Source organism: Marmota monax, unplaced genomic scaffold (assembly GCF_021218885.2).
Source record: "Marmota monax isolate L192 unplaced genomic scaffold, Marmota_monax_Labrador192_F-V1.1 WCK01_AAM20220418_F8-fsc00087, whole genome shotgun sequence".
Taxonomy (NCBI): Eukaryota; Metazoa; Chordata; class Mammalia; order Rodentia; family Sciuridae; genus Marmota; species Marmota monax.
In genome coordinates, this window is record NW_026693476.1 from 7,431,564 (window position 1) to 7,457,245 (window position 25,682).

A 25,682-nucleotide genomic window follows, 5' to 3' on the forward strand; every position below is an offset into this window, starting at 1 on the left:
CATTGTGATCTGAAGGCCCCTTCGCACGGTGACCCTCTGCATGTTCACCCTTCCGTGGCTCCATGTTTGGTAGTGCAGGGTGCCCAGCGACACTCTTGCCATTGGTACCTCGCCCCTAATTCGGGGGGCTGGGTGTGGCACACAGAGGCCATTCCACACCCTTGGGGTATGAAAACCGGCCACAGGGCACTCCCAGTACAGCCAGGGAAGTGGTCGTGACCTTCGTCTCCCCTCCGATAGCATCAGTTACTGCACACAGAGCGCGTCCCAGGGTCCCCAGCATCACCACCTTCCACCTGAGAAAACTGAAACTCAAGAGAGACTTGCTCCCCTTGCCGCTGCAAATAATAGAGCCAGGAATGTTCTCGCCTGTTTCTTAGTCTCATTCTTCACGGCTTCTGAGTCTTGAAACCACTTCTGTGCCAGGCCAAGGAAGCAGGCAGGGGAAGAATAAGAAAAAGAAACATCTGAGCCTAAAATCTCTGGGTCTCAACTCTCAAAGAAAAATGCTATTGTTACTCACCTATTCCCAGTGAGTGACACTTCTCCAGGGGAAGCTTAAAATAGAACGTTAGTCATACCTTAATAAGACCAGTAGATTTTTTTTAAAATTTTATTTTTTAGTTGCAGTTGGACACAATACCTTTATTTTATTTATTTATTTTTATGTGGTGCTGAGGATCGAACCCAGGGTCTCACCCGTGCGAGGAGAGCGCTCTACCGCTGAGCCACAACCCCAGCCCAAGATTTTTAAAAATAAACCAAGTCTCAGTTTTAGGCAGCCGAATCTGACCATGGGTGCCCGTGGGGGAGCACAGAAGCATATGTAGTCAGAATCCCTGAGAGTGGGTGATCCCGAGAGTGCAGCTGACCCCAGAATTCAAGGAATGACGTCCACCCCGGGACCCAGAAAGACCTACTCATGCCTTGACTCACCCGCCCACCTTTCATCTCCTATCCCTTAGCCAGTCCCCAGGTGAGGGAGGGATGAACACCTCAGATAACCTAGGGTTCATTCATTCAGTATATCCTCTGAGGTAGGCACTGTCAGGGTTTCTTGATTTGGGGTAGTGAGCAGGAAAATATATCAACCTTCATATTTATATAGCGTTTTATAGTTTTGTCTGAATCTATTGACCTCTCCCCTGGTGAGGTGACACAAGCCTGAAATCCCAGCTGCTCAGGAGTCTGAGGCAGGAGGGATCACATGTTTGAAGCCAGCCTTCGCCACTTAGCAAGACCCTGCCTCAAAATAAAAATAAAAAATAAAAACAGAATGGTGATGTGGCTCAGTGGTTCAGAACCCCTGGATTAAATCCTTGGTACCCCCCCCCAAAAAAAAATCCTAAATCCATTGACCTCTCTTACTCCATTTGACCTCCACCATACAACTGCCAAGTGAGGGAAGTGTGTAGAACACCTAGCCCAGGACCTGGCACACACGAAACACCCCTCAGGGAACTCGAGATTCCTCTTTTCCTCCTGTGACCAGGTAATTGGGGGGAGGGGGGTCACCCAACCTGTCTGACCAGATGAGGGGATAGTCAGGTACAGAAAGGGAGGTGGCCTGTGAGACTCACGGTTTAGGACCTCCCCCAGCCACACTGCTCAGGCCCCTGTCCCCTCACTCGGCAGTCTTCTACAGATAAAATCGGATGAAATGGAATATTGACTGCGGTGACACAAAGATGCCACAGCAGCCGGTGTGTGTCAGTCTGCCTGAGGCCCCACAGCTGGAGGGGGTGACAGGCAGACGCTTGAGGGAGTGTACATCCTGAGACCAATTATTTCAGCCCTCTGTTGTTGGCTTGCTTCCTCTTACAGCTGCCACAGTCCCTCACAGCAAAGACCCCAATTTGTTGGACTCCAGGGAAAGTAAAAAAGAAAAAGAAAAGACAGACTCTGGAAAAGATATGGCCAAGTTTTACTCTTATTTCACTTATTTTAAGCTACTAAGGGTTCCTTTGTCTTTTCTGTTATGAAGCTTTGGGCTGACAGCCACAAACCAGCTCCCTGGGTTCCTGGGGGCTTATCCCTTATCCTCGCCCTTCACAGACCTGTCTACAAGAAGCATTGGATTTGCTGTTAGCTCCAGGGCTGAAGAGAGGCATTTTCCACCTGCCTGGTCTCGGCTAATTGGTTATAGAGTCTCACTGAGAAAACAAGGAATAGCAGTTCTCAGCCACCTGCTGTCCCTCCAGCCAGGATGGAGCACAGAGAGGTCAGGAGGTGTTGGCCTGTGCTCAGAGTGGGCATTTAGGTGCAGATGGATGGAGCAGCAGAGCACAGCTTCTTCAGTGGCCCTTATGGGTCCCAGGTCAACCAGGGACCTCTCCTCTCAAGGTAGTCTTTCCAGCATGAGGGTCACTGCCCTCTTCTCACTAGGTGAAGGCCCATTCCATAGGATCAAGAACTGAAAGAGGCTAAGTAGTTACTGGGTCCAGGAACCTAATCTGACTCCCAATAAGAAGGGAAATAAAAGCCAGAGGAGTCGTGAGACACAACCACTCAAACCCAGTCTCATTCAAAGTGGATCCATAAATAGATTCAGGAGGTCCCTCCCAGGCTGACCTTCTTGGTCATCTCCTGCTTTGTGATGATCATGGGCACAAAGGGTGGACAAGGGCCAGAACAGGTCATCCATCTTTGATCTCAGTAATATCCTGTCCACATTGGGTGAAGGAAGCAGCTTCTTGCTTGAAATTTCCGCTACTGCCTTGGGAGCCCAGGAGGGAGTTGTGAAGAAACGTTTGGCTGCTCCAGATACCAATCAGTGAATGAAGAGAGCCCCAGAGCAGGCTGGGCACAGCCTGCAGCCATGGAGAGTGCACCTGAGCCAGTGTGCATCCAGAAGGCATGCTGAGGACCCTGGCAGGATCATTTTTGAGTCCCCAACACTCAGCCCAGTGCCTGACCTACAAGGTTATCAATTAATACTGTTTAAACCCTTTATTAGCACATGGGGTGGGAGGGGAGGTGGCACAATTTTTCCAAATCTAGAAGCACAATTTTCTGCTGTTGGAACAGAAGCTGTTGCAGGATGTTGGATTCTGTAGCCCCCTTGGGCTATTACTAATCAAAACACAACTACCACCTTTTTTCCTTGCCACCTGCACAAAGCAACCTTCTGGCCTTCAGTCTGTCCCCTTCTAGAACAGCCCAGGCCGTATTCTCATCCTCTGCACAGCCCTTCATTAACCTTTCTCAAACCCAACATTTCCAGAGCTCTCTTGTTCTCTTCAAGAGCCAATGCTGACCATTCTCCCTTTCTTCACGTCCACTGAGACAGGCCATTGGTCCTGGTTCCAATCAAGAGTCTCCGATAAGCCCGACTGGGGATAGGGAATGGGGTTGTTCAGGGCCTCCTTGTCCCTCTTGCTCCAGTGCTTGTAAATGAAGGGCAGATCCTTAAAGCCAGTGTTCAGAAAGAAGTGTTCCCGGGCAAGGCCACTGATATTCTCAAAGTCCCCAGGCAGCCAGGGGCTGTAGAACAGAAGTACTTCTCATGAAGCCTGCAGTCTCCTCTTTGATTGATGATTTTATTGGTCGCATAAATGGCGACCTCTGGCCACTCTTAATCACAGCTTTGTTCATCAGAATTTCCAGAATGCACTGAGATGACAAGCTCCAATGGAAGATAAAACCATGACCTAAGAGAGCTTGTCACACGTCCTGGTTTACCCTGAAACTTGGAGCACCTGTTTTTGGTTAGCAGTTACCTTTGACCCAGCGTTGATTGGGGAACAGGGTCAGGAAGCAGAACGTATTTTGGAATTCAACTGACCCTTTTTCCTTGAATCACTACCTCAAGACTTTACATGATACGTCATCATGGCCAAGGAAAAGAAAAGGTTTGTGAACCAGGAAACGTATGACCAAGAGACAGTTTGGGGAGTAACTTTAGCTCTTGTATTCATTGATCTTGAGAAATAAATAAGTTCTTATCAATATGAATTAACCCAGCACAGAGACACTGAGAAAATTCAGATTATCAGAGTACTGGAGTGATAGATGTCAGGTCGAAAGAATCAGGAAAGGTTTGCTGAAAGAAGAAATCTTTTTCTTTAGACCTGAAGGTAGAGAAAGAATAGAACATTCGTTGAGTTTCTACTTGTGTTGCCAGGCATTGTACAAAGCGCACACGTGTTTCTGTTTGCTGCTTTCTGGATAGGTGCACCAATTTTCTCTTTAACTGTGTTTAATTAGCATCCAAACCCAGCCAGCCAGCATTACTTTTAGTTGTTGTGTTTTTCTAGTTCTAGAATTCCTATTGGAGTTTTCAAAATTGGTAGGTCACTTTAGTTTCATTCCCTGACAAAATTTTCAAGCCCACCTTTTATTTCTTTGAATTGTAAACAGAATCCTCTGATGATTCCAATATTTCAATCCTCTGCGTCTTTTTATTGTCTATTCTGCTCTCGCTCATAGTGTTGTCTTCCCTTGTGTACTTCGTTATCTTTGGCCCTGTCAGCCCATGTCCTTAGAAATGACTTGAAGGAATGATCTGTAGCTTAAAATAAGTATTTCTCCTCCAGAAAGCATTTTAATTTTCTTCTTCCAGACACCCAGGGAGGACTACCAGTCTAGGCCCACCTTAATCCAAATTTCTGAATCCAAATTCAAGGTGGCAAAACCCATGAGAGGTGATGGCCCTTTAGCATCCCAACTTTGAATGGAATAAACTACTTATTCAGGTTTTCTACCTTGACTGGGAATGGGGAATCTGCAAAAGCCAAGGCTTATTTTTGTCACTGTTATTTCTGAACTAATTTGTTGGGGGAGGTAGTGAGGATTGAACCCAGGGAGCATTCTGCCACTGAACTACATCCCCTTTTTTTTTTTTTAAGCTAGGGTTTCACTGAGTTGCCAAGGCTGACCTCAAACAAGTGATTCTCCTGCCTCAACGCCAGCTCCACCTGCCAAGCCCCTGGTTTTAGGCATGTGCCACTGCGCCCGGCTGAACTGATTTTCTTTAAAGGCAGAGCGGTATGGAGCACAGGGCTTACCTCTGCTAGTTCTCACTTCTCATTACTCTGTTATCTCTTTGATGATTTTAAGAAAATGTTTATTTTATCCAGCTTTGTTTTTGTTTTTTTGTTTTTGTCCTCAGCAGAAAATTTTATTCAAATCAATTAGTTTTCCAAAGCCAGTCAATCTCCCTGCTCCCATTTTTCCTCACAATGACTGTGTGAGGTGCGTAGCTATGGATTTTCCCATTTTACTGATGAGAGAATGAGGGTCAGAAATTTTCCCCTATGATCTCTAACAATCGAGAATGTTCTAAAGCCAAAGCCCATAGTTTTCTCACTATACAATGCTTGGGAATGGAAAAGAGGAACAGAAAAGTTACTTAAAGTGCTCTGGAAGGGCATGTGCAAAAGTTCAGAGACAGAGGAGAGAGCTGGGCCATGGCAGCCATGAACAGACGCATCCATGAGAGCAGAACTGCCAGGTGGAAAGGAGTCTCCTCAAGGAACAATCGCCTGCCAGGGAGAGTGGGTGATCTCTGTCCGTGTGGAGGGTTCCTGTTGAAAGAGATCTGACCCCCTTGGGGAGACAGGTGTCCCTCCTTGATCTGGAGTGCACAGAGAGCAGATGAGCACCCCAGAGGCTGGGTGCCATTTCCCAGAAGGTAGCTCCACCCAGCTGAAGGTGCTACCAGGAGACATTAAATGACCCCATGGTAGAAGGACCTCAGAGGAAGGTCATCCTGAGGCCTTAGGATTCGGTCTGGGAGCTACTCATATGCCTCTCTCTCCTTCCTGCCCTCCCGTCTTCTTACTGCCACCAAGAAATGACTCCAAAACACATTGGTCCCAGACCTCCAAGTTTATGAAAAGGTTAGCACATCTGTAATCACTGCCCCCCACAAGCCAGTTGCGGCCTTTTTGGCTGAACAGCAGAGAGAGTCTCCTCCAACTCTTCCCCTAAGCAGAGCAGAGGGCAGAGAGCAGCTCTCCCCTCTCCTCCTTCCGGCTTTCATTCTCAAGGAAAGTGTGGATTTCCCTAAAGTTTAAGGCCTCTGCTGAGCCAAGCTCTTTAAGAGGGGATGATTTACACCCCTCTAGGAATTTCCTTTTTGAACTTGGTAATTTGCTAAGATTCATTTCCATACCATCCATGCAGGAGGCACATTAAAGTGCCCAGGGTACGTTCTAGTAGTCTGACTGTGAGGGCCCAGCGAGGACCCTACCGCAGGGGAGCAGAGAGAAGCAGACTGGGAGCTCGGTCTGGGGCAGGGGTGAAGACAAGAGACATGGAAGGCCCTGGAAGATTTGCCTCCCACAGTGTCCCCACATGCCCCTGTCCTGTGGACTGGGCTAAGATGTATGCATTCTCTTCTTGCAGATTTTTGTACTCTTCCTTTTCTCTGTTGGGGTTGATGTTCCATTAAGATTAATAGTCGATTGAGTTATTTGAAAGGGGCCCTTTGACAAAAGAGAAAAAGAGAAAGAGAAAGAGAAAAAGAGAAAGCAATAAATAAGCCCTGCCTGTTGGCCTCAGTCGCCCTCTTCTCCACACGAACCAGTTCTGCTCTGTAGCCAAGAATGCCTGGGTCCTTTATTTCATCCACCCGTCACCCTGCAGCAGACTGAGAGGGTCTCTCGTGCCTCCTGCCTGTCAGCCATGCACTTGAGGCCCTGGAGGGGACCAAGGAGAAATGGGAAGCATGGCTGTTCTCAGAAGATGGGATGACCTGTGCTCCTTTGTTCTGTGTTCCTCCCTCCCTAAAGGAGCATAAGTTCTGAAGGCAGACCCCTTGGGCTCAAATTCCAACCTCCTGTTAATTAGCTGTGCAATTTGACCATTATTATGTAACTTCTCTGAGCCTTAGTTTCCTAATCTGAAAAACAGGAATGACCATAGAACCCATCTCCTGGGCTTGTCGGGAGAATTAAAAGAACTGATTCTTGGGGCAGTGCCTGTGCCACAGTAAGTATTCATACGTTATGATTATTCAAGTTCTCCCCCAGCAGCTGAGCACAGCAACCCCTCCCATCAACTGCACTTGGAGTGGCAGTTGTATTTCCTGCAGAGGATGCAGGTGGGGCTGCCCAAGAAGCCATGTGGAGCCCTGAGACGGACCCTGCCCACTGCGGCCACATTAGGCCCAGGATGCAGAAGGTTGACGGAAGGTCAGGGGCTATAGATGCTATAAAAGGAGGGTTCAGAGCAAAGAGGCTTGAGTTACAGGGTAATGTGTGCAGCCACACCAGGGTTACGGGGCTGCTGTCAGCACCACAGTGACCCCCAAGCCCACCTGCCTCCCTCCTGTCTGCATTAGAATCTAAACTAAATTAAATACTGGCCAACAAGGAATGCACGGTGCCGGGGCCGGAGGAGACTGATCACCAAGGAAACCTGGGAGTCTGGCTGTCGCTTTATCCCATCTCCCTGGCAGGAGCCAGGAAAGAGCGAGAGTCAAGTGACGGGGGAGGAGGAAAATGCCAAGGGCATGGGCCTTACAAAGTGAACCTTGGTCCTCCATGGGGAAGGGCTGAGTGGCTCCCACCCAGTGTCCTATTTTCTGCCCCCAAGAAGCAAGAATCTAGCTGCTAAGAGGAGCCTCACCAGAATGCAAAGTCAGAGAAGCGAAGACGGACTTTGCAGGGCTGTTGGCCAGATGTGCAAACTGTGCAGGACCCTCAGGTGACTCTGAAAATGAGGGACACCGAGCAGATGCTTCCTTTCTTGACTCTGCTGCTGTTGTTTTTTAAAATTTTTTCAGTATGGAAATTCTCAAATATACAAAAGAAGAGTTGATGGTAAATGAACCCCCCGTACCCATCTCCTGCTTCCACAGGTGGCCGTGTTTTCCCCAGAGTATTTTAAAGTGGATTCCAGATGCGTCGTTTCACCCATGATTACTTCAATAGGCACAAAACAGATGATTTTTAAGGTTTCTTGTAGCTCTGTGTCCTGTTCTGTGCGTGTAATGGTGAATGTCAGAGGGTTTCCCTTAAAGGAATGAGCAGCTTCCGCATGTCCAGCTTCCATGTCCATGTCCATGTCCAGCTTCCGCATAGGTGAGGATTTTACACACACACACACACACCTGCAGCAGCCCCAAGGTCCATCTCAGGTGCTCAGAAACTGTCCTCGCTGATCCTATCAGGTCTCAGCTCAGGCAGGGCTGGTTGAATCTGCTTCTACATGGGGGTCTGAAAGGCAGAGACTGAAAGAGAGACAGATAAATGTCCACTTATTCATAAAATGGGTAATAAAACCCTACAGCAGCAGGCCCTGGGCGAGGCACCAGAGAAGCAGAGGAGACCCACAGAGACAAAGCCCCTGCTGTCACCAGCTTATACTAGAGGGCAGGGGAGAGAAGGGGAGGGTGCCGTGCCAGGGTGTCACACAGAGAGCCTCTCATCTAGAACCAGAGGGTAAAAGATGGAAAGAAAGAAGCAAAGGCTCAGAGAACCAGAAAACCAAGTCAGAGAGAGGCCAGGTGTCCAAGGCCACATCCCTGCTGAGGACCATGGGAGCAGTCTCCTCACCCTAGCACAGCCTCGGGTGGGCTCCAAGCCAGCTGGAGTTCAGCACACAGCTCCATTTCCACCTTCCAAAGCAAAAGAAATACTTTGGGGGAATGATCAAGACTCACTCAAATTTACCAAACTGAATCAAACCAAGCCCAGAAGCACTGAGCCTGGGGCTGGAAGCTTGTAAGATATGAAAGGATTCTTCTGGGTTTTCCACGGCTCAATGGAAACAATAAATTGGCCCCAGGCCCTGGAGCAGGATTTTAAGTGCCTGAGATAAGGAAGTAGTTAAGTATCTTGGGGACCCAGGAATTTAGTCCTGCTACAGACTTAAGAGGAAACCTGCCTTAGAAATACAGACTGGATTTAGTCTGCCACCTCAAAAGTGGTGTGTCCATCAAGTAGAATGGCGGAAGTAAAGACCCCTTTTCAGGATGGTGACATTAGACTCATAATGCACCGATGATGCGCCTAGCTGGGTACCAGGCCTGCTGTCATGGAGCTAACTTGGTGGCTAGGAAGACATGAACCCAACTCCATGTGAATGCCGTGCTATGGAATCTGCGAGAGCCTGTTAACCCCTCATCAGGAAACGTCATGATTCCAGATTTTGCAGATGAAGGAGCTAAGGCTCAGAGGTCAGCATCACTGCCCTAAAGTCACAGAACTAGAGAGAGAGAGGCGCAGGTTTGCAATCTGGAGCCTTGTGACTCCAAAGCCTGTGTCCTTTGCATGACATCACGTTCTCCCAAACTCAGGGTCATGTGAAAAAGGGACAGTTAACTGCAGAACCACCAGCAGCAGTGCAAGGTAAATGAGATGGAGTCAGGCTGTGCCCGAGGAGACTGAGAAGAGCTGAGGTGTTGGCAGGTGGGACAGACATGCTCTGGAGTTCCCAAGGGCAGAAGCAGAACTCACAAGTAAACCTACACTGTGAGCAGCCCAGCCATGACCAAAGTTGTTTTTTGGTTTTGGGGTTTTTTTGGGGGGGAGAGGGGGTACTGGGGATTGAACTCAGGGGCACTCAACCACTGAGCCACATCTCCAGCCCTATTTTGTATTTATTTAGAGACAGGGTCTCACTAAGTTGCTTAGCACCTCGCTTTTGCTGAGGCTGGCTTTGAACTCATGATCTTCCTGCCTCAGCCTCCCAAGCCTCTGGGATCACAGGCGGGCACCATGGCACCTGGCCCAAGTTGTTTTTTGCAGAAGAATAAATAAGCTCCATCCGCTACCTCCCAGTTCATAAAGTATTCTGACAGACTTTGACTTTTATAACAGCCCCACAAAGTAGGCTATTACTCTTTGTTTTCTAAACTAGTAAACAGAGGCCCGGGAAGCCTGAGGTCTCTTAGATGGGTACAGGGAGCTCATGGAATTCAGTCCAGGTCTGTATGACTCCAAAGCCTGTGCCAGGGAGTCCACCAGGAGGGGAGGGCAGAGGCTGGGGCTGCCACGGAAAGGGTCCTGTACCTTGTGGGGCTGGACCTGGCACCTACAAGACCCCGTAAAAGTCTGAAACTGAGACAGGGGTGGTTTTGTGGAAGAGGGAGAACTTCTGGTCATCAGATGATTTGGGGATAGGGAAGAGCAGAAAGAAGAAGCCTCAAAATGGCAGAGGGTGGTCCTAGAACAGCACAGGGTGGAGGAGAGAAGAACCAGGTAAGATGCAGAAAGGGCGGTTAGAGCAGCCTGGATTTTCCAGGCCATGAGCAGTGGAGAGCTGTGTGTATGAAGAATGGGGACACCTGGTGGCCATGGATAGGGTCCAAATTACTTAGCACCTCAATCTGTCCTGGCCTGGAGCTAAGACCCCTCTCACCCCTTCCTCTTGCATCTTGCCCATTTCTGCCTCCTTCCTGTCTCCACCCCGACTGCCACCTCAGTGGGATCCACAGCAGACAGAATCGGAGGGGGACTAGTGGAGGCAAGGCTGGGCCTCAGGGAAGGTCCACACCAACAATGAATGTTCAGTCCACAATTAAAGTCTGTCAGAATACTTCATTATTTCATCTTTTATTTTCTGAGGGCATTGCTTCTGCACCCTCGCTCCATCACTTCTGTGCACTTCAACCTCAGTGCTTCACCTCTGGAGTGCCAGTTGTGCCTGACCTTGGCCGCAAAGATGTTCTGGAGCCCCTCCCACCGTCTCCCATTCCCACAGTGGGCACAAGTTATAGGAGCCCTCCCTTCTGCAACCTGTACCCACTGTGGCCCTAACCGAAGGCCTGTCATGGCTCTTGCTTTGTAGAGTTGAGGTAGCACATCCCTGTCCAACAAATGCTTGCTGGCCCAGGGTGGCAGAAGGCTGGGAAGCTGCCCTAGGGAGTGGGGCTGCTGCGATGCACATATGGCGCAGGAGAAGCAGATGGTGCAGGCCTGCGGGGAGAGGTCTCCGAGGGAGCACTGTTGTTCCAGCAGACACGTGTTCTGTTCCTTGTGGCTCTTTCCCCAGACCCTTGGGAGTCTGGGGAGACGATGAGGATTCGTTTCCTGGGGCCTGAGATTGGGGAGGACGGACTGACCATGGCTCAGCTCCCCAAAGAGCATATAAATCAAGACAGGGGCTGGGAGCTGAGGTTGTGGCTCAGCGGTAAAGCATTCGCCTAGCACATGCGAGGCCCTGGGTTCAATCCTCAGCGCCCCATAAAAATAAATCAAATAAAGGTATTGTGTCCAACAACAACTAAAAAACAAACATAAAAAAAAAAAAAGATTGGGGCTAGGACTTGGACATGCTGATGTGTCTTAGCTCACCTGGAGACATGACCCCAGGTGAAAGCATCTGCTCTCTCCACATCTGATGGGCCTCATCCCCAGGCAGGGGCTAGTTGGCTTCACAGGTCTGGGGCCTCAGTCTTCTACCTTCTACTTGTTCCCTCCAAATTACAAATGTCCTTGAAGGTCACACTTTGAGCAACCACTTCCAGAGAGCAAGGAACAACTGACTGAATATTTAAATGTCACCATCACCATCATTAACCAAATCCCACTTTTTGTTTGGATATCATCCCATCGATTGAAAACAGGTAGTGACCCTAATTACATGGTCACATCTTCTTCCTGGTTTTCATCAGCTGGTGGCTAGCACTTGCTATTCCATCCCTCTCTGGTTTTCACATTGGTTTGCTGTCTTCTCACCCTCTCTACTTTGGTCCAAGTCTTTCTTGGAGGCCGTGTGAGCCAAAGAGATGATGGTCTCTATAGGAAGCCAGCTTCATTCAGCTTTGTGATGTCACTGCTCTGGTCACCTGTTTGGATGACAAGGCTGGTACAGGCAGCTTCCTGGTCTTTAATGCTCTCCTACTGGTCATGATAGGAATAGACTCAGGTACAAGGATGTCTTGGAGTAAGTGACAACGTGAGGTCTTTATGGACTCGGTTGGGAGATTACCAGTTGGTGGGAGGCATTATGCTCAGTCCTAATTAATTTTAACATGGAAACTCATCTGATGCTTTTTCACATTTGCCTGGTGGTTCTTGATGGATATTCTTGTTCATCTTTGTTATTTCATCTTTTATTTTCTGAAGGCATTGCATTCATAGATATTCTTTACTTATGATATCAGAAGCTTTTAGGGACAGGGTCTACATCTTTTTTTTTTTTCTGTTGACTCTCACTCATGGTTGTTTACTTCCTTGTTTTTTCTTTTTGCTTGTTGGTTTTGGTTTTGGTTTTGGTTTGGTTTAGTTTGTTTTTTTTTTTCCCCCCTTAATCTGTGGGAATTCTGAAAGCCTAAGTTAGGATGTTTACCACTGGGCAGAACTGAAATGGTTTGCCTATCAGACTGATAGTACTACCATCTGGAACCACTTCAGCCCATTTCCAAGACCCAACTTTTTTTTTTCAGTTGTTCAAAACATTACATAGCTCTTGACATATCATATTTCGTACATTTGATTCAAGTGGGTTATGAACTTTTTCCCCCGTATACAGATTGCAGAATCACATCGGTTACACATCCACGTTTTTACATACTGCCATACTAGTGTCGTTGTATTCTGCTCTTTCCTATCCTCTACTATCCCCCCTCCCCTCCCATCTTCTCTCTCTACCCCATCTACTGTACTTCATTTCTCTCCCTTGTTTTCCCCCTTTTCCCTTCACTTCCTCTTATATGTAATTTTGTATAACGATGAGGGTCTCCTTCCATTTCCATGCAATTTCCCTTCTCTCTTCCTTTCCCTCCCTCCTCTTGTCCCTGTTTAATGTTAATCTTCTTCTCATGCTCTTCCTCCCTGCTCTGTTCTTAGTTGCTCTCCTTATATCAAAGATGACATTTGGCATTTATTTTTTAGGGATTGGCTAGCTTCACTTAGCATAATCTGCTCTAGTGCCATCCATTTCCCTGCAAATGCCATGATTTTGTCCAAGACCCAACTTAACTTGAAGTTTTCCCCTTCTGCTGTTAGCCCAAGGATCAGTTTCCCATTGACCAATCAGATCACCTGGTTCTTGTTGGCCTAGGCCTCAGAGCAACAGTGTTCTTCCCTCTGCTTTGGGCCCCCTCCTCCCAGCTGTGATTTTGCCGCACGATTGGTTCCTTTCTATTGGGGGTAAAATTTCTCCTATGTCAAGTAAACCCCATGATGCATCAAAAGCATATTCAGACTGTAGATGTTTGGTAGCAGATGGGTCCTCTGATGATCTGGTCTGAAGTGAGCAAATGCCATTGAGAATCTATTCATAGTTCATTCACTCATTCAGCAAATATCACAAGTGCCTATCATGTACCAGACATGGTTGTAAGTATTGAGGACACAGTTTCTGCCTTCCTGGAGCTTGTGGTTTGCTTCAAGAAAGAATTGACCTTGGGGGCCAATCCAGTCGATGGAACGCACTCTGGGGAAGTTGCTTTATCACACACACACGAACTATTGAATCCCTGCTATGCATCACACAACATGTTAAGCACCAGGGATTCAGGCACAGATAGTCCTGTCCTCAGACTGCTCTTATCCCAGAGGGGAAAACAGACGTTTGGGGAGGCTTGATCAGGGCATAAAGAGGTATGTGCTCCAATGGGAGTGGAAGATAGGAATGAGTGGTACTCTGCTTAGAGGAGTCAGGGGGAGCCTCGGGAGGTGACATTGGAACAACATCTGAAAAGATGAGTTTCCTGGCAAAGAATGAGAGACAGCAGGGCACGCCAGCAGGGAGGAATAGGCTTGAAGTCATGGGGGAGCCCAGTGCATCTGCGAGCACAGAGGAGCACAGTTGGCAGGAGTGGGCAGCGAAAGGGAAGGGCCGGAACGTGGCTAGAGACATACACAGCAGCTACCCCACTTCCCAAGCCCGAGTGTCCCTCCAGGATCCTCCCCTCCCCCCATCACCCCCCTAACGAGTCAGTTACTCAGTCCAGCAGATTCTGCTTCCTAAGTAGTTCTCACCTGGTGCCTCATTTCCAGCCCCATTGCCACGGTTCAAGCCTCATCATTTCCTGCCTGGACAGGTGCAATAGCCTACTAACTGGTTGACTTCATCCCCATCCCATCCGCTCTCGGTGTTTTCAGGGTGATCTTTCAAATATGACTATTGGATCATACCCATCCTCTGCTTCACATCCTTCATTGTTTCCCCATTGCTTTCCGGAGTCAGCTGGATTAACCTAGAAGGCCCGTGATGGGACCACAGCTCCAGCCTCATCTCCCAGCTACTTTTAATCCAGCCAGCACTTTCTCATAACTCCCTCACGGCTCAGGATCCACCTGTGCCTCCACCCCCGGCAGAGCCTCTGATCCCCCTCCAGTTGGATTTAGAGGCCCCTCCTTTGCACTTACAAAGGACCCTGCATACATCCTTCTCCTCGCATTGTGACATTGGGCTAGCATCATGATTAACTTGTCTGTCTTCCCTATGATGTCATAAGCTCTTCGAGGACAGGGACATGCCTGTCTAACTAGCTTTGTATCCCAGAGCCTAATAAAGTGTGGACACAGGCAAATGCCCCTCAGATGTTTAATGAATCAGTCAAGAGGGTAGAAATGTGTGGACTAGTGCAGGCGAGTGTGTGTGTGTGTGTGTGTGTGTGTGTGTGTGAGACGTGCACAACACAATGGTCAGGACATCCCTCTGAACTATCAGGCAGGCTCTCCCTCTATGTATGACCTTGTCTTGCTTTCTTTTGTGGGGGTACTAGGGACTGAACTCAGGGGCACTCGACCACTGAGTCACATTCCCAGTCCTATTTTGTATTTTATTTAAAGATTTAGAGACAGGATCTCACCAAGTTGCTTAGCACCTCACTTTTGCTGAGGCTGCTTTGAACTCGTGATCCTCCTGCCACAGCCTCCCTAGCCACTGGGATTGCAGGCATGCTCCTGGCTTGTCTTGGTTTCTTCATTGTGTAATGACTGGTCTGAAGCTGGCAGTCTATGAATCTGCAAATCTGTGAACCACAGGAGAACATGGTTTCAAGCAGTGATTCTCAAAGTGTGATCCCACTATCACCAACATCACTGACATTGAGGAACTTAGAATGCAAACTCTCAAGTGATCCTCTGGGTCCCAGCAATATACATTTTACCAAGCCTTCCAGGCAAATTATGATACACACTGAAGTTTGAGAACCACCAACTCTGAGCATCAGCTTTATCACTCAGCACAATTGCCCTTGAGGTGGCAAGGCAAGGAGAAGATTGTCACAGGCCAAGAGTGATGTCTAGCTCTTGTCAAGAGCCTGAAGCTGAGACTGGCTGTGACACTGCAGGGTACAGCCAACCCACCAATGACCAGGAAGAGTGACACAGCCCCTTCTCCAAGAATCTCTAGAGTCAGATCCCAGAGACATCTCCCTTAGCACCTGAGAGCCTCCAGCAGGGTTTCAGGAATCACACCCCCTTGAGGGCCCCTCTGCTGTGTTGAGACTATTCTTAATCCAGTGGATTAGCAAACCCTTTGGTTCATCTCCCTCTTCCTGAAGCAGGGTGTACTGTGAAAGTAGAAGGGCCTGGAGTCAGACAAGCCTGGTTTGGAAGACCAGCTTAGATTAGTTGATGATCCTGAGCATGTTACTTAACCTCTCCAAGTTTTCTCATCTGAAAAATGAGACTGATATGTCCTAAGGTTGTTGTGAAGATTGAACAGCTCATATTGATGCCAAGTAAAAATAAACTATTGCTGAGTTGTCGCTGCGATTGTTATTAGACTTCCTGCTCTGAGCCTCTTCTCTCCCCTCTGAGTCCATTCCCAGGTGGGTTTTCAGAGGATCTGCAAGGTTCCAAAAGGCAACCTAGCCTTTTGGCTCCTGGTTTCACAATTAGGACTCACTTTGCAGGTGAGCAGGAGAACACCCAGCTGCAGGGGTGGAAATGGGGAGGGGGTGTTGGTAGAAAGGAGGACTGATACGGAGCTTTCATTTCCCAAGTTCCCTCCTTGGGAATCAAGAGTAGGGAAAGGGGCTGGGGATATAGCTCAGTTGGTAGAGTAATTGCCTTGCATTTGCAAGGCCCTGGGTTCAATCCTCAGTACCACAAAGTACCAAAAAGAGTAGGGAAAACAGATGCCCTAAATATGATCACCTCTGAAGTTTTCTTCTCCTTTCCCTCTAATCTGACTGCTGCTTGACATGTTGACTTCTCAGGGGCCACAGCTTTGGACCAGAGTAACTAGTAGTAGAGTCCAGGTCCAGGTCTCAGTTCTGCAACTGACACTAAATGATAACCTCAGTCATATAGTCAGATTGCTCTGTGTGTGTGTGTGTGTGTGTGTGTGTGTGTGGTGCTGGGGACTAAACCCAGGGACTCACACATGCTAGGCAAATACTCTACCTCTAAGCTACATCCAGCCTATATTTCTTGACCAGTTTGTGCCTCAATTTTCTCATTTGTAAAATAAGCATATTAATAGTATCTACTTCTTTGGGTTGCTGGAAGGAACAAACGAAATGTTATATGCTCAGTACCTGACATGAGGTGAGGTTAAAACACCCACACAGAGGACAGCAGTGCTGCTACCTAGGATGGGACTTGGACCCTGAAAGAGGATGCACTGGTGTCAAGCCATCAATCCAGGCTGGTGTTTTAGGTGTCCTCCAGGGTGGTCTACAATTGTCCTTTGCCCCTGGACAGACAGGAAGCCTCAGATAAGTCTGTGGAACTCATTATGGAGGCCCAGGCTCTTCCGAGAACATTCTTCACCCTGACTCTGCCCAACAAAACAGCTTCTTCCCCTCCCACTCCCCCATTCCCACCCACACACACCAGGGTCTCCAGGAAGCCAAGTTCAGGGGCATCCCAGGGCTGAAGGTGGGTGCAGGAGTGGGCGTGGCATGAGGCTGGGACATCCTCCTTCCTGACACTCACTAGTGTGTCTTTGATTGAGCCCCCTAAACGGGCTGCGTCGTGGTCTCCAGTAAGCGCAGATTCCCCAGCAGACGGGCAGCCTTGTCCCTGACTGGGAGGCAGGCAGAATTGGACAGGGGAGCCTGGCTTGCACTTATCTCCTGGCACCTGGAGGAGGAAATGAAGGCAGCAATTAATTGTACAAGACGGGTGGTTTGTGCAGCTTAAGTTCAGATAAAAAGTTTAATTATCCCTAAGCCCTAATACAAATTAATTAGTCTTCCATATTAGGAGGGTAAGCTTCTCTGCTCTTGCCTCAGCCCAGACATCACTGTGGATTACCGAGGATGCTCGAGGAGAGAGAGGCAGAGCAGCATGCAGTCCTAGGTCCCTCACCACCTGCTCAGCTGCTCCTCATTGACCCCAGGTGGGGTCTGGGTGGCTTCCTGAGTCTGGTGTGAGCACCTAGCTCACCTGTACCTGGGTTGTAGCCTTCCGGAAGGGTTTTCCCTCCCCTTTACCATCCCCGCCCTCAAAGCAGGGGTAGGGCCTAGAAGAGAGTCCTCCTTGTCATGGATGGAGGAAGACAAGTGAATAACTCTCTGGATTTAGTTAATTTTTTTTTTTTTTAGTCGTTGTTCCCCTAGGTCATGGCTTTTCTATTTTTGTTTTTCTAATCTCTCTCTAAGAAATTCCACAGAGAAAATAAGCCAAGAATCCATCAGGACTTAGCCACCATCAGCTCCCCACCACAGTGCTCCTGCTCAGGTGGGATCTAGGAGAGAATGTGGGAGAAATGTCCCTGCCTGTCATGGTCATTACGATTATAATTAGCTACAGCTTAATGAGCGTTTGCAGTCTAACAGGCACATAGTCTTTACACCAACATTGCAAGGTAGGTTTCACTCATTAACTTGTACTTTCCACAAACATTTATTGAAATGCTTTGAGCAGGGGAATGACTGTGCTTGGATTTGCAGTTGAAGAACATGCTTATGAATTCAAGGGGAACAGAAGTAGAAGTGAGAAGTCTGGTTAAGAGCCCTTTGCAGAAGTACAGTCTGGAAACAATGGTGGTCTGGATCCAGGACTTGTTTAATAAACACTCATAACACTCTTCCTATGTGCCAGGCTGAGCACTTTTACAAATAGTAACTCATTTAATCTATCACAACAACTCTGTAAAGTACATTCCATTATTTTATCGTTGCCAGGCAACCAAGGACAGAGAAGGTAAGTAACATGCCCAGGGTGGACCAGCTAATGAACAGCAGAGCCAGGATTCGCCTCAAGCAGTCTGGTGCTCTGAGGGCTTTGGACCACAATACCGTATTGCTGGGGGTTAGGGGGTATGTAGAGAAGGGGGTAATGTCTAACTGACTCCCAGAGCCCTCTTCCAGGACCATATCTTCCTGACACCTGACACCTCACCCCCACCCCACCCAGCCCAGGAGAAGCTGGAAATGAAAGAGCAGGGCAATGTAAAACAAACTAGCCCAGCTGGAATGCAGTAGAGGGTTCTCCCTCTCTGACAGGGCAGCTTGTTTTGAGTCCTGCTGATGCAGATCAAGTTCTTAAGAAAGGCTTCTGTACACTGCTGGCTTCCATGCTTCTGTCCCCAGCCCCTTTTCTTCAGGACAGGCATTCCTGACCTTTTGTTTCCCTTGAGATGATTTCCAGATAATTCAAATCCCAGTGTCCTTCTCTGGGACTCAGGCCAGTTCACTGATGTCCAATGTCCGATAGCGCCTGGAACTCAACCCAGCAGCCTGCACAAAGGAGAGAGGCTGGCCTACCTACTCCCCTTTTCTGCTAAATTAAAGTTTTAGCAGCTATTACTGGTGGCCAACACTGCTGAAGTTAAATTCCCCTGTGATTGTTAACATAGACTCCTGTGAAACCAGGTCCCTCCCATCAGCTATACAAGTCATTGATTATTTGAATCAAAATGCTGGTGGTGTCATTTGTCTTTGTTAAAATGAAGCTGGTTGGTTTCTCCCATGATTACAACCTGTTAAAATCCTTTTGACTCCTAAAGACTCCAATTCATAGTAGCTCTGTCATTTAGAAATTGGGAAAAATGATCTTAAAACAATCAGTAGTAGCATCATCATCATAATTATCTTCAGATCCAAATGGAAGAAGGTTTAAAAAAAAGAAAGATGTTTAAGCAACAATAATAATTTGTCAGTAAGCAGCGTCAAAGGACTGAACTATGAACCACAGAAAGGTCAGAGGTCAAGCTGGCCTTCCGTAAGAACTGTCACAGGAACTCAAACTCCACAACTTCTGTTCCCACCTTGCATCTCTTTCCACATGGCAGCCTTCTCCCTCTCTAACTTCGCCCTGGTTTTTTCCAATGGCAGAAAGCATAGCTGCCAACAACTCCAGAGCTATATTTGTTGCAGTTTCTTCCTTTGAAGGAGATTGATCTGGTCCCAGAGGTATAATCCAGGAAAGAGGAAAAGGGGCTCAATATCATTAGCCGTCAGAAAAATGAAAATCAAAACCAGACTGAGATGCCGGGCCCAGCAGTACCCACACCTGTAACCCCTGTGACTCTGGAGCATGAGGCCAACCTTGGGAACCTAGCGAGACCCTGTCTCGAAATAATACACAAAAAGCACGGGGATGTAACTCAGTGGCAAAGTGTTCCTGGATTCAATCCCTAGCATAAAAAACATAAATAAATAAAACCACTGAGATACCACTTCATACTCATCAGGATAGCTATAATCAAAAAGCCAGACAGTAATAAGGGTTGTCTTAGGTAAGGAGAAATTGGACCCCTCATTCATCACTTGTGGGAACATAAAAATGGTGCATTTGAAAAACAGTCTGGCAGTGCCTCAAATTGTTAAATACTGTTACCATCTGACTCCTAAAGAACTGAAAACATGGCCACACAAAAGCTTTCTAGGCCAAGGTTTACAGCCATATTATTTGTAATAGATAAAAAGTAGAAACAACCAAACTATCTGTCAACTGATGAATGGATCAACAAAATATGGTATGGTATATATCCATACAGTTGATTATTTATTGAGCATCAAAAAGGATGAATTACTGATATGTGCATAAACATTATGCTGAGTGAAAGAAATCAGACACAAAGGCTACATATTCTATGATTCATTTAGATAAAACATCCAAAACAGGGAATTTAGAGAGAGAGAATCAGTGGTCACCAGGGAATAAGGGTGCAGAATGATCACTGACAGCTAATGAACACAAGGTGGTTTTTTTTTTTTTGGGGGGGGGGGGCTTATGAAAATATTCTAAGACTAGACTGTGATGATGGAAATATAACTATATAATTAAACACAAAAAAAAACTATTGCAATGATTAATTTAAAAGTCAAATTTTATGGTATGTCAATTGTATCTCAATAAAGCTGTTGAAAAATAAACCCAGAAAAGGAAACCATTGACCCAGCTTAGGTCAGATGCTCTATTTTGAACTTACTTTGAGTAGGGCAGAAGGAGCAGAGGGGAAGGTTTGCAAGACTATGGTGGCTCCTCTGTGCAGAGTTTATGTTATAATAGTGGGTGGGGCACAGGTCCTAGATGAGTTAGGATTTTTCATAGACAAAAAAAAAAAAAAAAAGGAGCCCACCACACTGGCTATTTATAGAGAATTTACAGTCACCCAAATACTGAGTGAAGTGGTTTTTTTCTGAATTACTATTACAACTCTGGAGATACCCATCTTATGGGTGGCACAGGGTCAAATTAAATGGCCCAGTACCATTAAGCTAGTTAGTAAGTAATACAGGGATAGGGTTCAAACTCACATCTGAGTCCAGTCTCCTCTCTCAATTATTAGGCCATGCTGCCTCCCTCTGGCTTTATACAAGTTGTTGAAAAATACTGGAACACACCACTGGAGACCTAACTTTAGATCCACTCTTTGTTTCACTTACTGTTTCACTAAAGTCAATCCTTGCAAAAATTGTGAGCTTGGAAACTCTGAGCTTTCTTTGCTGGCATAGAATCCCCCTTGACAATCTTAAAGAAGTTCCAGAAGTCTAGAGATGGTTACTCGACCCCCTAATAACTACATTGCTATCCACACCACCTTCCTAAGCTTGTCAAGGGTATAAAGAACTGGGACGAGAACACATCGTGCTCAAATTATGATGCAATAGGTCTGTAACAGTCTCCTGATCCATCAGCCAGTTAACCTTGCTCTCACAACAAGAAATCGGGTTAATTTGGCAAGACGTGTGCATAGCAAACCAATACGAATTATTTTCCAAGTGTTCCCAAGCTGTCCACTTAATAATCTGCTCTCACATTCTGCCAGCAATGCTATGGCAGAATTGATGGATGCCAAGCCTGTTGGCCTGTGGTTTCTCAGTTCTCCTTTCCCTTTCTTTAAAAATATAAATGCAAGAGTTTTCCATCTCTATTCTCTTGGTATTTCTCTGCTGTACCATGATTTCTCAGAGATCATGAGCAGTGGTTCTGCATCCCCATCTGCACAGTCCTCCCATGTCCCAGGGTCCACGTGGGCCTGTGATGCAAGTCCACTCCCCAACTTCCAGCTAGCTCCAGATCCTTCCTATGGACATTTGTCCCAGCCTTTCCAAGATGAGGCTCATTCTTCAGAGAGGAGAAGGCAGAAACACCTGGTAGTGAGGTTGTTTTGCTGTGCCTCTTGCCTCAGCAGTGGACATAGCCCCTCCTCATTCTTTCTTCGAATTGATAAAGCAATCTTTCTGTTGACCTTGGCATTTCCACTAGCCTTGGTCACTCTGAAACAGCTTTGGTCTTGTATGCTCTTGCCACACTTCATTTTCCTCCAACGCCATGACTGCCTCTCAGCTGGGTCATCTGAAAATCCCAGCTTAATCCCAGGGGTGGCTTGCTTTTCTCCAGCACTGTGATTCTTTGAACTTGGGACAATTAACTGTGTTTTTAGAGTTTCCCACCATGGAGATTATGGATTCCAGAATGCCTAGATGGAAGCTGGATATGTCACAGTGGGACTGTGATACAGGTTACTATTCTCATCTTTATTTTATAGATAAGGAAAAAGAGGACCGAAGTAACAGTCCCTTAAAGTCACACAGTGACTAATGGTGGGATGCGGTTCTCGGACCCAGGTTATCTCACTGCAGAATCCACCTTCTCAACCTCTTCAGTTAAAGCCTGCCCTGCATGTTGTGGCCAAGAAGGCAAATCTGGCCTGCAAAGAGCCCTGAGGAGCGTAGCAAGCCCTGATGTTAGTGTGTATCTGAGGACCCTTGAGCAAGTACGAAGGCCTCGACTCTGAGGAGGAAGAAGGCAGTTCTCAAAACAGGAACCTGCTTCACAGGGGATAGAGGGGCTTCAATGAGATCATCCATTCTTTACCCTACAGCTATCAACCTCTGCTGCACCCTCCACAAAGCCCTTAGCCGTTTGGGTGAGGACCTTAGAATTCTGAAACAGCTTGCCCATCCCCTTCCACATCTTCTCAGGGTCCCCTCAGGACAAGTGACTTTGAGCCTACTTCAGCAACAACCATTCGTGGTCATGCTAAGCCTGTTTCTGCTCAGAGGCAGGGGAGATAATGTTTCTGGCTTTGGCCAGAGGAGTTATCACAGCTCTTTGCTTAATAAGGCCTTTAAATTATCTCAATAAAGAGGAGGCTAAACACTTAACCACTGTGGAGAGCATCTTATTGATTGGAGGAGAGAGACTCTGGCCAGCTTGCCTGGGGCTGAGTGGGAGCCAGACCACGCCAGTCCCAGCGGGCAGCTGCCAGGGTGTGAAGTACTTTAAGAGAGTTTCTCCAAGCTCTGAGAGGAACCTGCACTGTCCCAATGTGGCTTCACAGCTTAAGGGGCTGAGTTCCAGATACTGGTCCCGCTCTGAGACCAGGGTGGTCAATAGAAAATAAAAGCAATAGAAGTGGATTTTAAGCCCGTCTGAGGGAAGAAGGGCAATTAATGCAATGTCCCTGAGCCTCAGCGCCTGCATCTGTGAGGTGGGGTTAAGGGCAGAGTTCACAGGGCTCAGGGGCTTATGAGAAGTCAATCTGTAAGAGTGCTTTGTCAACTATAAACCTCCACAGGAATAGAAAGCAGGTTTATTATTTTATTTTTATTATCATAAATGAGACCTTATTGCTCTTTGGCTTAAAATTCACCCATGTCTTCCCACTGTACTTGGGATAAAGTCCATACTCCTCACCGTGACCCACTGCACTACTGCATGCTCTGCCTGACCTGTCCTTCAACCTCCTCTGACATCACTCTCCCCCTCCCTCCCTGTTTCCAGTCCCACTGGCCGATGGACAGTTTCTAGAAAGAGTCATCCTCCTTCCTACTGCCTCAGGGCCTCTATACTTTCTGTTCTCCCACCTGGCACACTCGTGCCCAGGTATTTGCATAGCTGGACCCTTCACCTTCAGCCTCAGAGAGGCCTTCTCTGACCACACTACTGCCACCTGACACTGCATCTATCTCTATTCTCTTTCTAGAAAAAACTACAAGCTCCAGTTTTTGTTGACATACTCACTTTCCTGTGTATGGTCCCTTGTAGGAAGTTGGCTCTGTGAATGTAAAGACCCGGTCTCTTTCGTTCACTCCTAGGTTGGATCACTGGACCTGGCACATAGTAGGCACTCTAAACAATATTTGAACAAACCAAAAAATGGGTGAATTGGCTGGGAAGCCTGACTTGGTCCCCAAATGGTCCCTTTCTTCCTTACACTCTGCTTCTTTCTCTCTCTCTCTCTCTCTCTCTCTCTCTCTCTCTCTCTCTCTCAGATATGGAGACATGGTGCCCAAGACAATTGCAGGAAAGATCTTCGGCTCCATCTGCTCCCTGAGTGGTGTTCTGGTCATTGCTCTGCCAGTCCCTGTGATTGTTTCCAACTTCAGCAGGATTTACCACCAGAATCAGAGAGCCGATAAACGCAGGGCACAAAAGGTAAGTTGTGGACCCAGGAATGGCGGCGGGGGTGGCATGAAGGGGAGGGGGCACAGGTAGGTTGTCAGGCCTGGGGTCCTTTGGAGGATCGCTATATAGCTGCCTCTGACTGGGGAAGGTAAGGTAGCCTTGTGTCCCTAACTGCCCACCGTGTCCTTAATTCCAGCCCCAGTTAGCTGCAAAATGCAACAGACCCTCCAATATCCATAAGCTGATCATCCCCCTTTTGGATATTCTGTGGCACTTCCTTGGTCCCTGGCTCCACCCTCTCCCAGCCAAGAGCTTGCTGGTAAACACAGTTCTGTTTTAATATAATAGCCTATACAAAATCTAGTGACAAAAATAACTGTGCCAAGAAGAAAAATGAACACCATGAAAGGAGAACAATCTGAGGCCAGTGGGTTCAGGGATAAATGGTACATCAGGCTTTAGTAACCTTCAGGGTGTCATAGGGTGAAGGCACAGAACTTAACTGATGGGCTCACCACCAGTCCTCAGAAAAGGTCTAAATTATGCCCAGTGTGCACTCCCAAAGTCAATGGAGAAGGGCAAAGTGCAAGGGAGCCACACGTAGAAAGGCTTGGGCTCTGAGGATGTTCCTGCACAACTCGCCCTCAACCTCCATTCTAGAACAACTTGCCCTCTCAGCCAGCTCTTACTCCCCTGAGTTTCTAAGGCATCTGGCTAGTGAACGTAAGACAGGAATTTGTACCAGTGTTCCCAAAAGGAAAGGGCTGAGGGCAGTTTTCCATTTCCCTCCTGATCTGGGCCAAAACAGGGTACCCATCGGCAGCATCTCTGCCTCCAAGTGGCAGGGTCAGAGCCTCTGGGTACAAAGGCCAGGAGGGAACCTCACTAAAAGATTGGCTTATAGAGGCCTGGGCTTTTGTCTCCTTATTTTAGGCTTTCTTTCATTCCTTTACAATACAAACATCTACTGAGCATCTACTATGAGCAGGCCTATTATTTCCTCCCACTTGTAAGGATAAGCCTTAGGCAGTGGTACGGCTTCAGTCTGGATCAAAGAACTCCAGAATTTCAGAACAGATCTGTATATACTATCTGTGACAGAGCCACAAATTTGTGAACACTAGCTCCAAAATGTATAACACTTATTATATTTTACATAGAATAATATATAATAAAAGATACACAATTTCTAATTATATGGTAACCCTTGTTTCTTACCTCCAACAGATCTTGTGCCCTTGTGGTCCTGTCCCCCTCTTCCTGTGCTAAACTTATTTTTACTTATCTTGACCTGTTCTTTAATGTCATCAGCCTCATGATTTTCTCTTCTGTTGTCCTCTCCGACCTTTCTAGCACCTGTCTCACCCAAGGTCAGGATTGCCCTTCCCCCACCGGCTCCCAGCCATCTCAGAAATGAAATAGTCTTATCTCCTTCCCTGTTGGAGTCAGCTGGCAAATTTGAACAATGTCTAAATTCATTACACAGTTCTAAATAAAGGGGCAGGGGAAAATTGGAAACTCATATCCAGTTTCTGGATATGAAGCCTAAGGCTGAAGATCCAGGAATCCTGTCACATATACACCCTCCCACCCCCCCACCCCAAGCTGACATAGGTTTCTTGGGCATAGCAGGTGGGATTCCCAAGAATTCTCTGCTCACATGGAACAGTCCATCGCAGCTGGGCTCTAGGTCGCTCCTACAGCCCCTGCCCCCCTCCCTACCCACACTCTTACCTACTTCTTAGAGCATCTCATCTGCAAAGAACATAGCCGTGAATGTGTCCCTTTGGGACTGAATAAAGCTCATTGTGTGTGATTAGAATCCAGAAGGAGTCATTCTGGCTTATTCCTCCCTCTTGCTGCTCAAGAGGGTTGTCCCTCCCTCCCACCCTCCTCTCCTTCTTCATCTCCCTTTGAAATCAGAATAAATATTTACAGTGTTTTCGTCTGGATACTGTTTCTCCTCAAGGTTGCTCTGCTCTGTCTCTTTCACCTTGGACTTCCTGTGAGAGGAAAAAAACA

At 47.3% G+C, this 25,682-nt stretch overlaps 1 protein-coding gene and 1 long non-coding RNA gene across 3 annotated transcripts in view; one reads left to right on the forward strand and one right to left on the reverse strand.

Moving 5' to 3' along the window:
• Kcnd3 (potassium voltage-gated channel subfamily D member 3) overlaps window positions 1-25,682 on the forward strand; it is a 198,848-nt gene that overhangs the window by 163,766 nt on the left and 9,400 nt on the right. For both annotated transcript variants that reach the window (XM_046458299.2, XM_058583613.1), the window contains exon 2: window positions 23,528-23,690. In XM_046458299.2, the coding sequence (XP_046314255.1) occupies window positions 23,528-23,690 (163 nt within the window). The remainder of the gene's footprint in view (window positions 1-23,527; window positions 23,691-25,682) is intronic.
• On the reverse strand, window positions 13,889-25,525 carry LOC124102032 (uncharacterized). Its single transcript, XR_006854776.2, has 4 exons — window positions 25,395-25,525; window positions 23,277-23,384; window positions 16,791-16,937; window positions 13,889-14,875 (listed from the first exon to the last, which is right to left on the reverse strand). It is a non-coding gene; the product is annotated as an uncharacterized LOC124102032 (long non-coding RNA).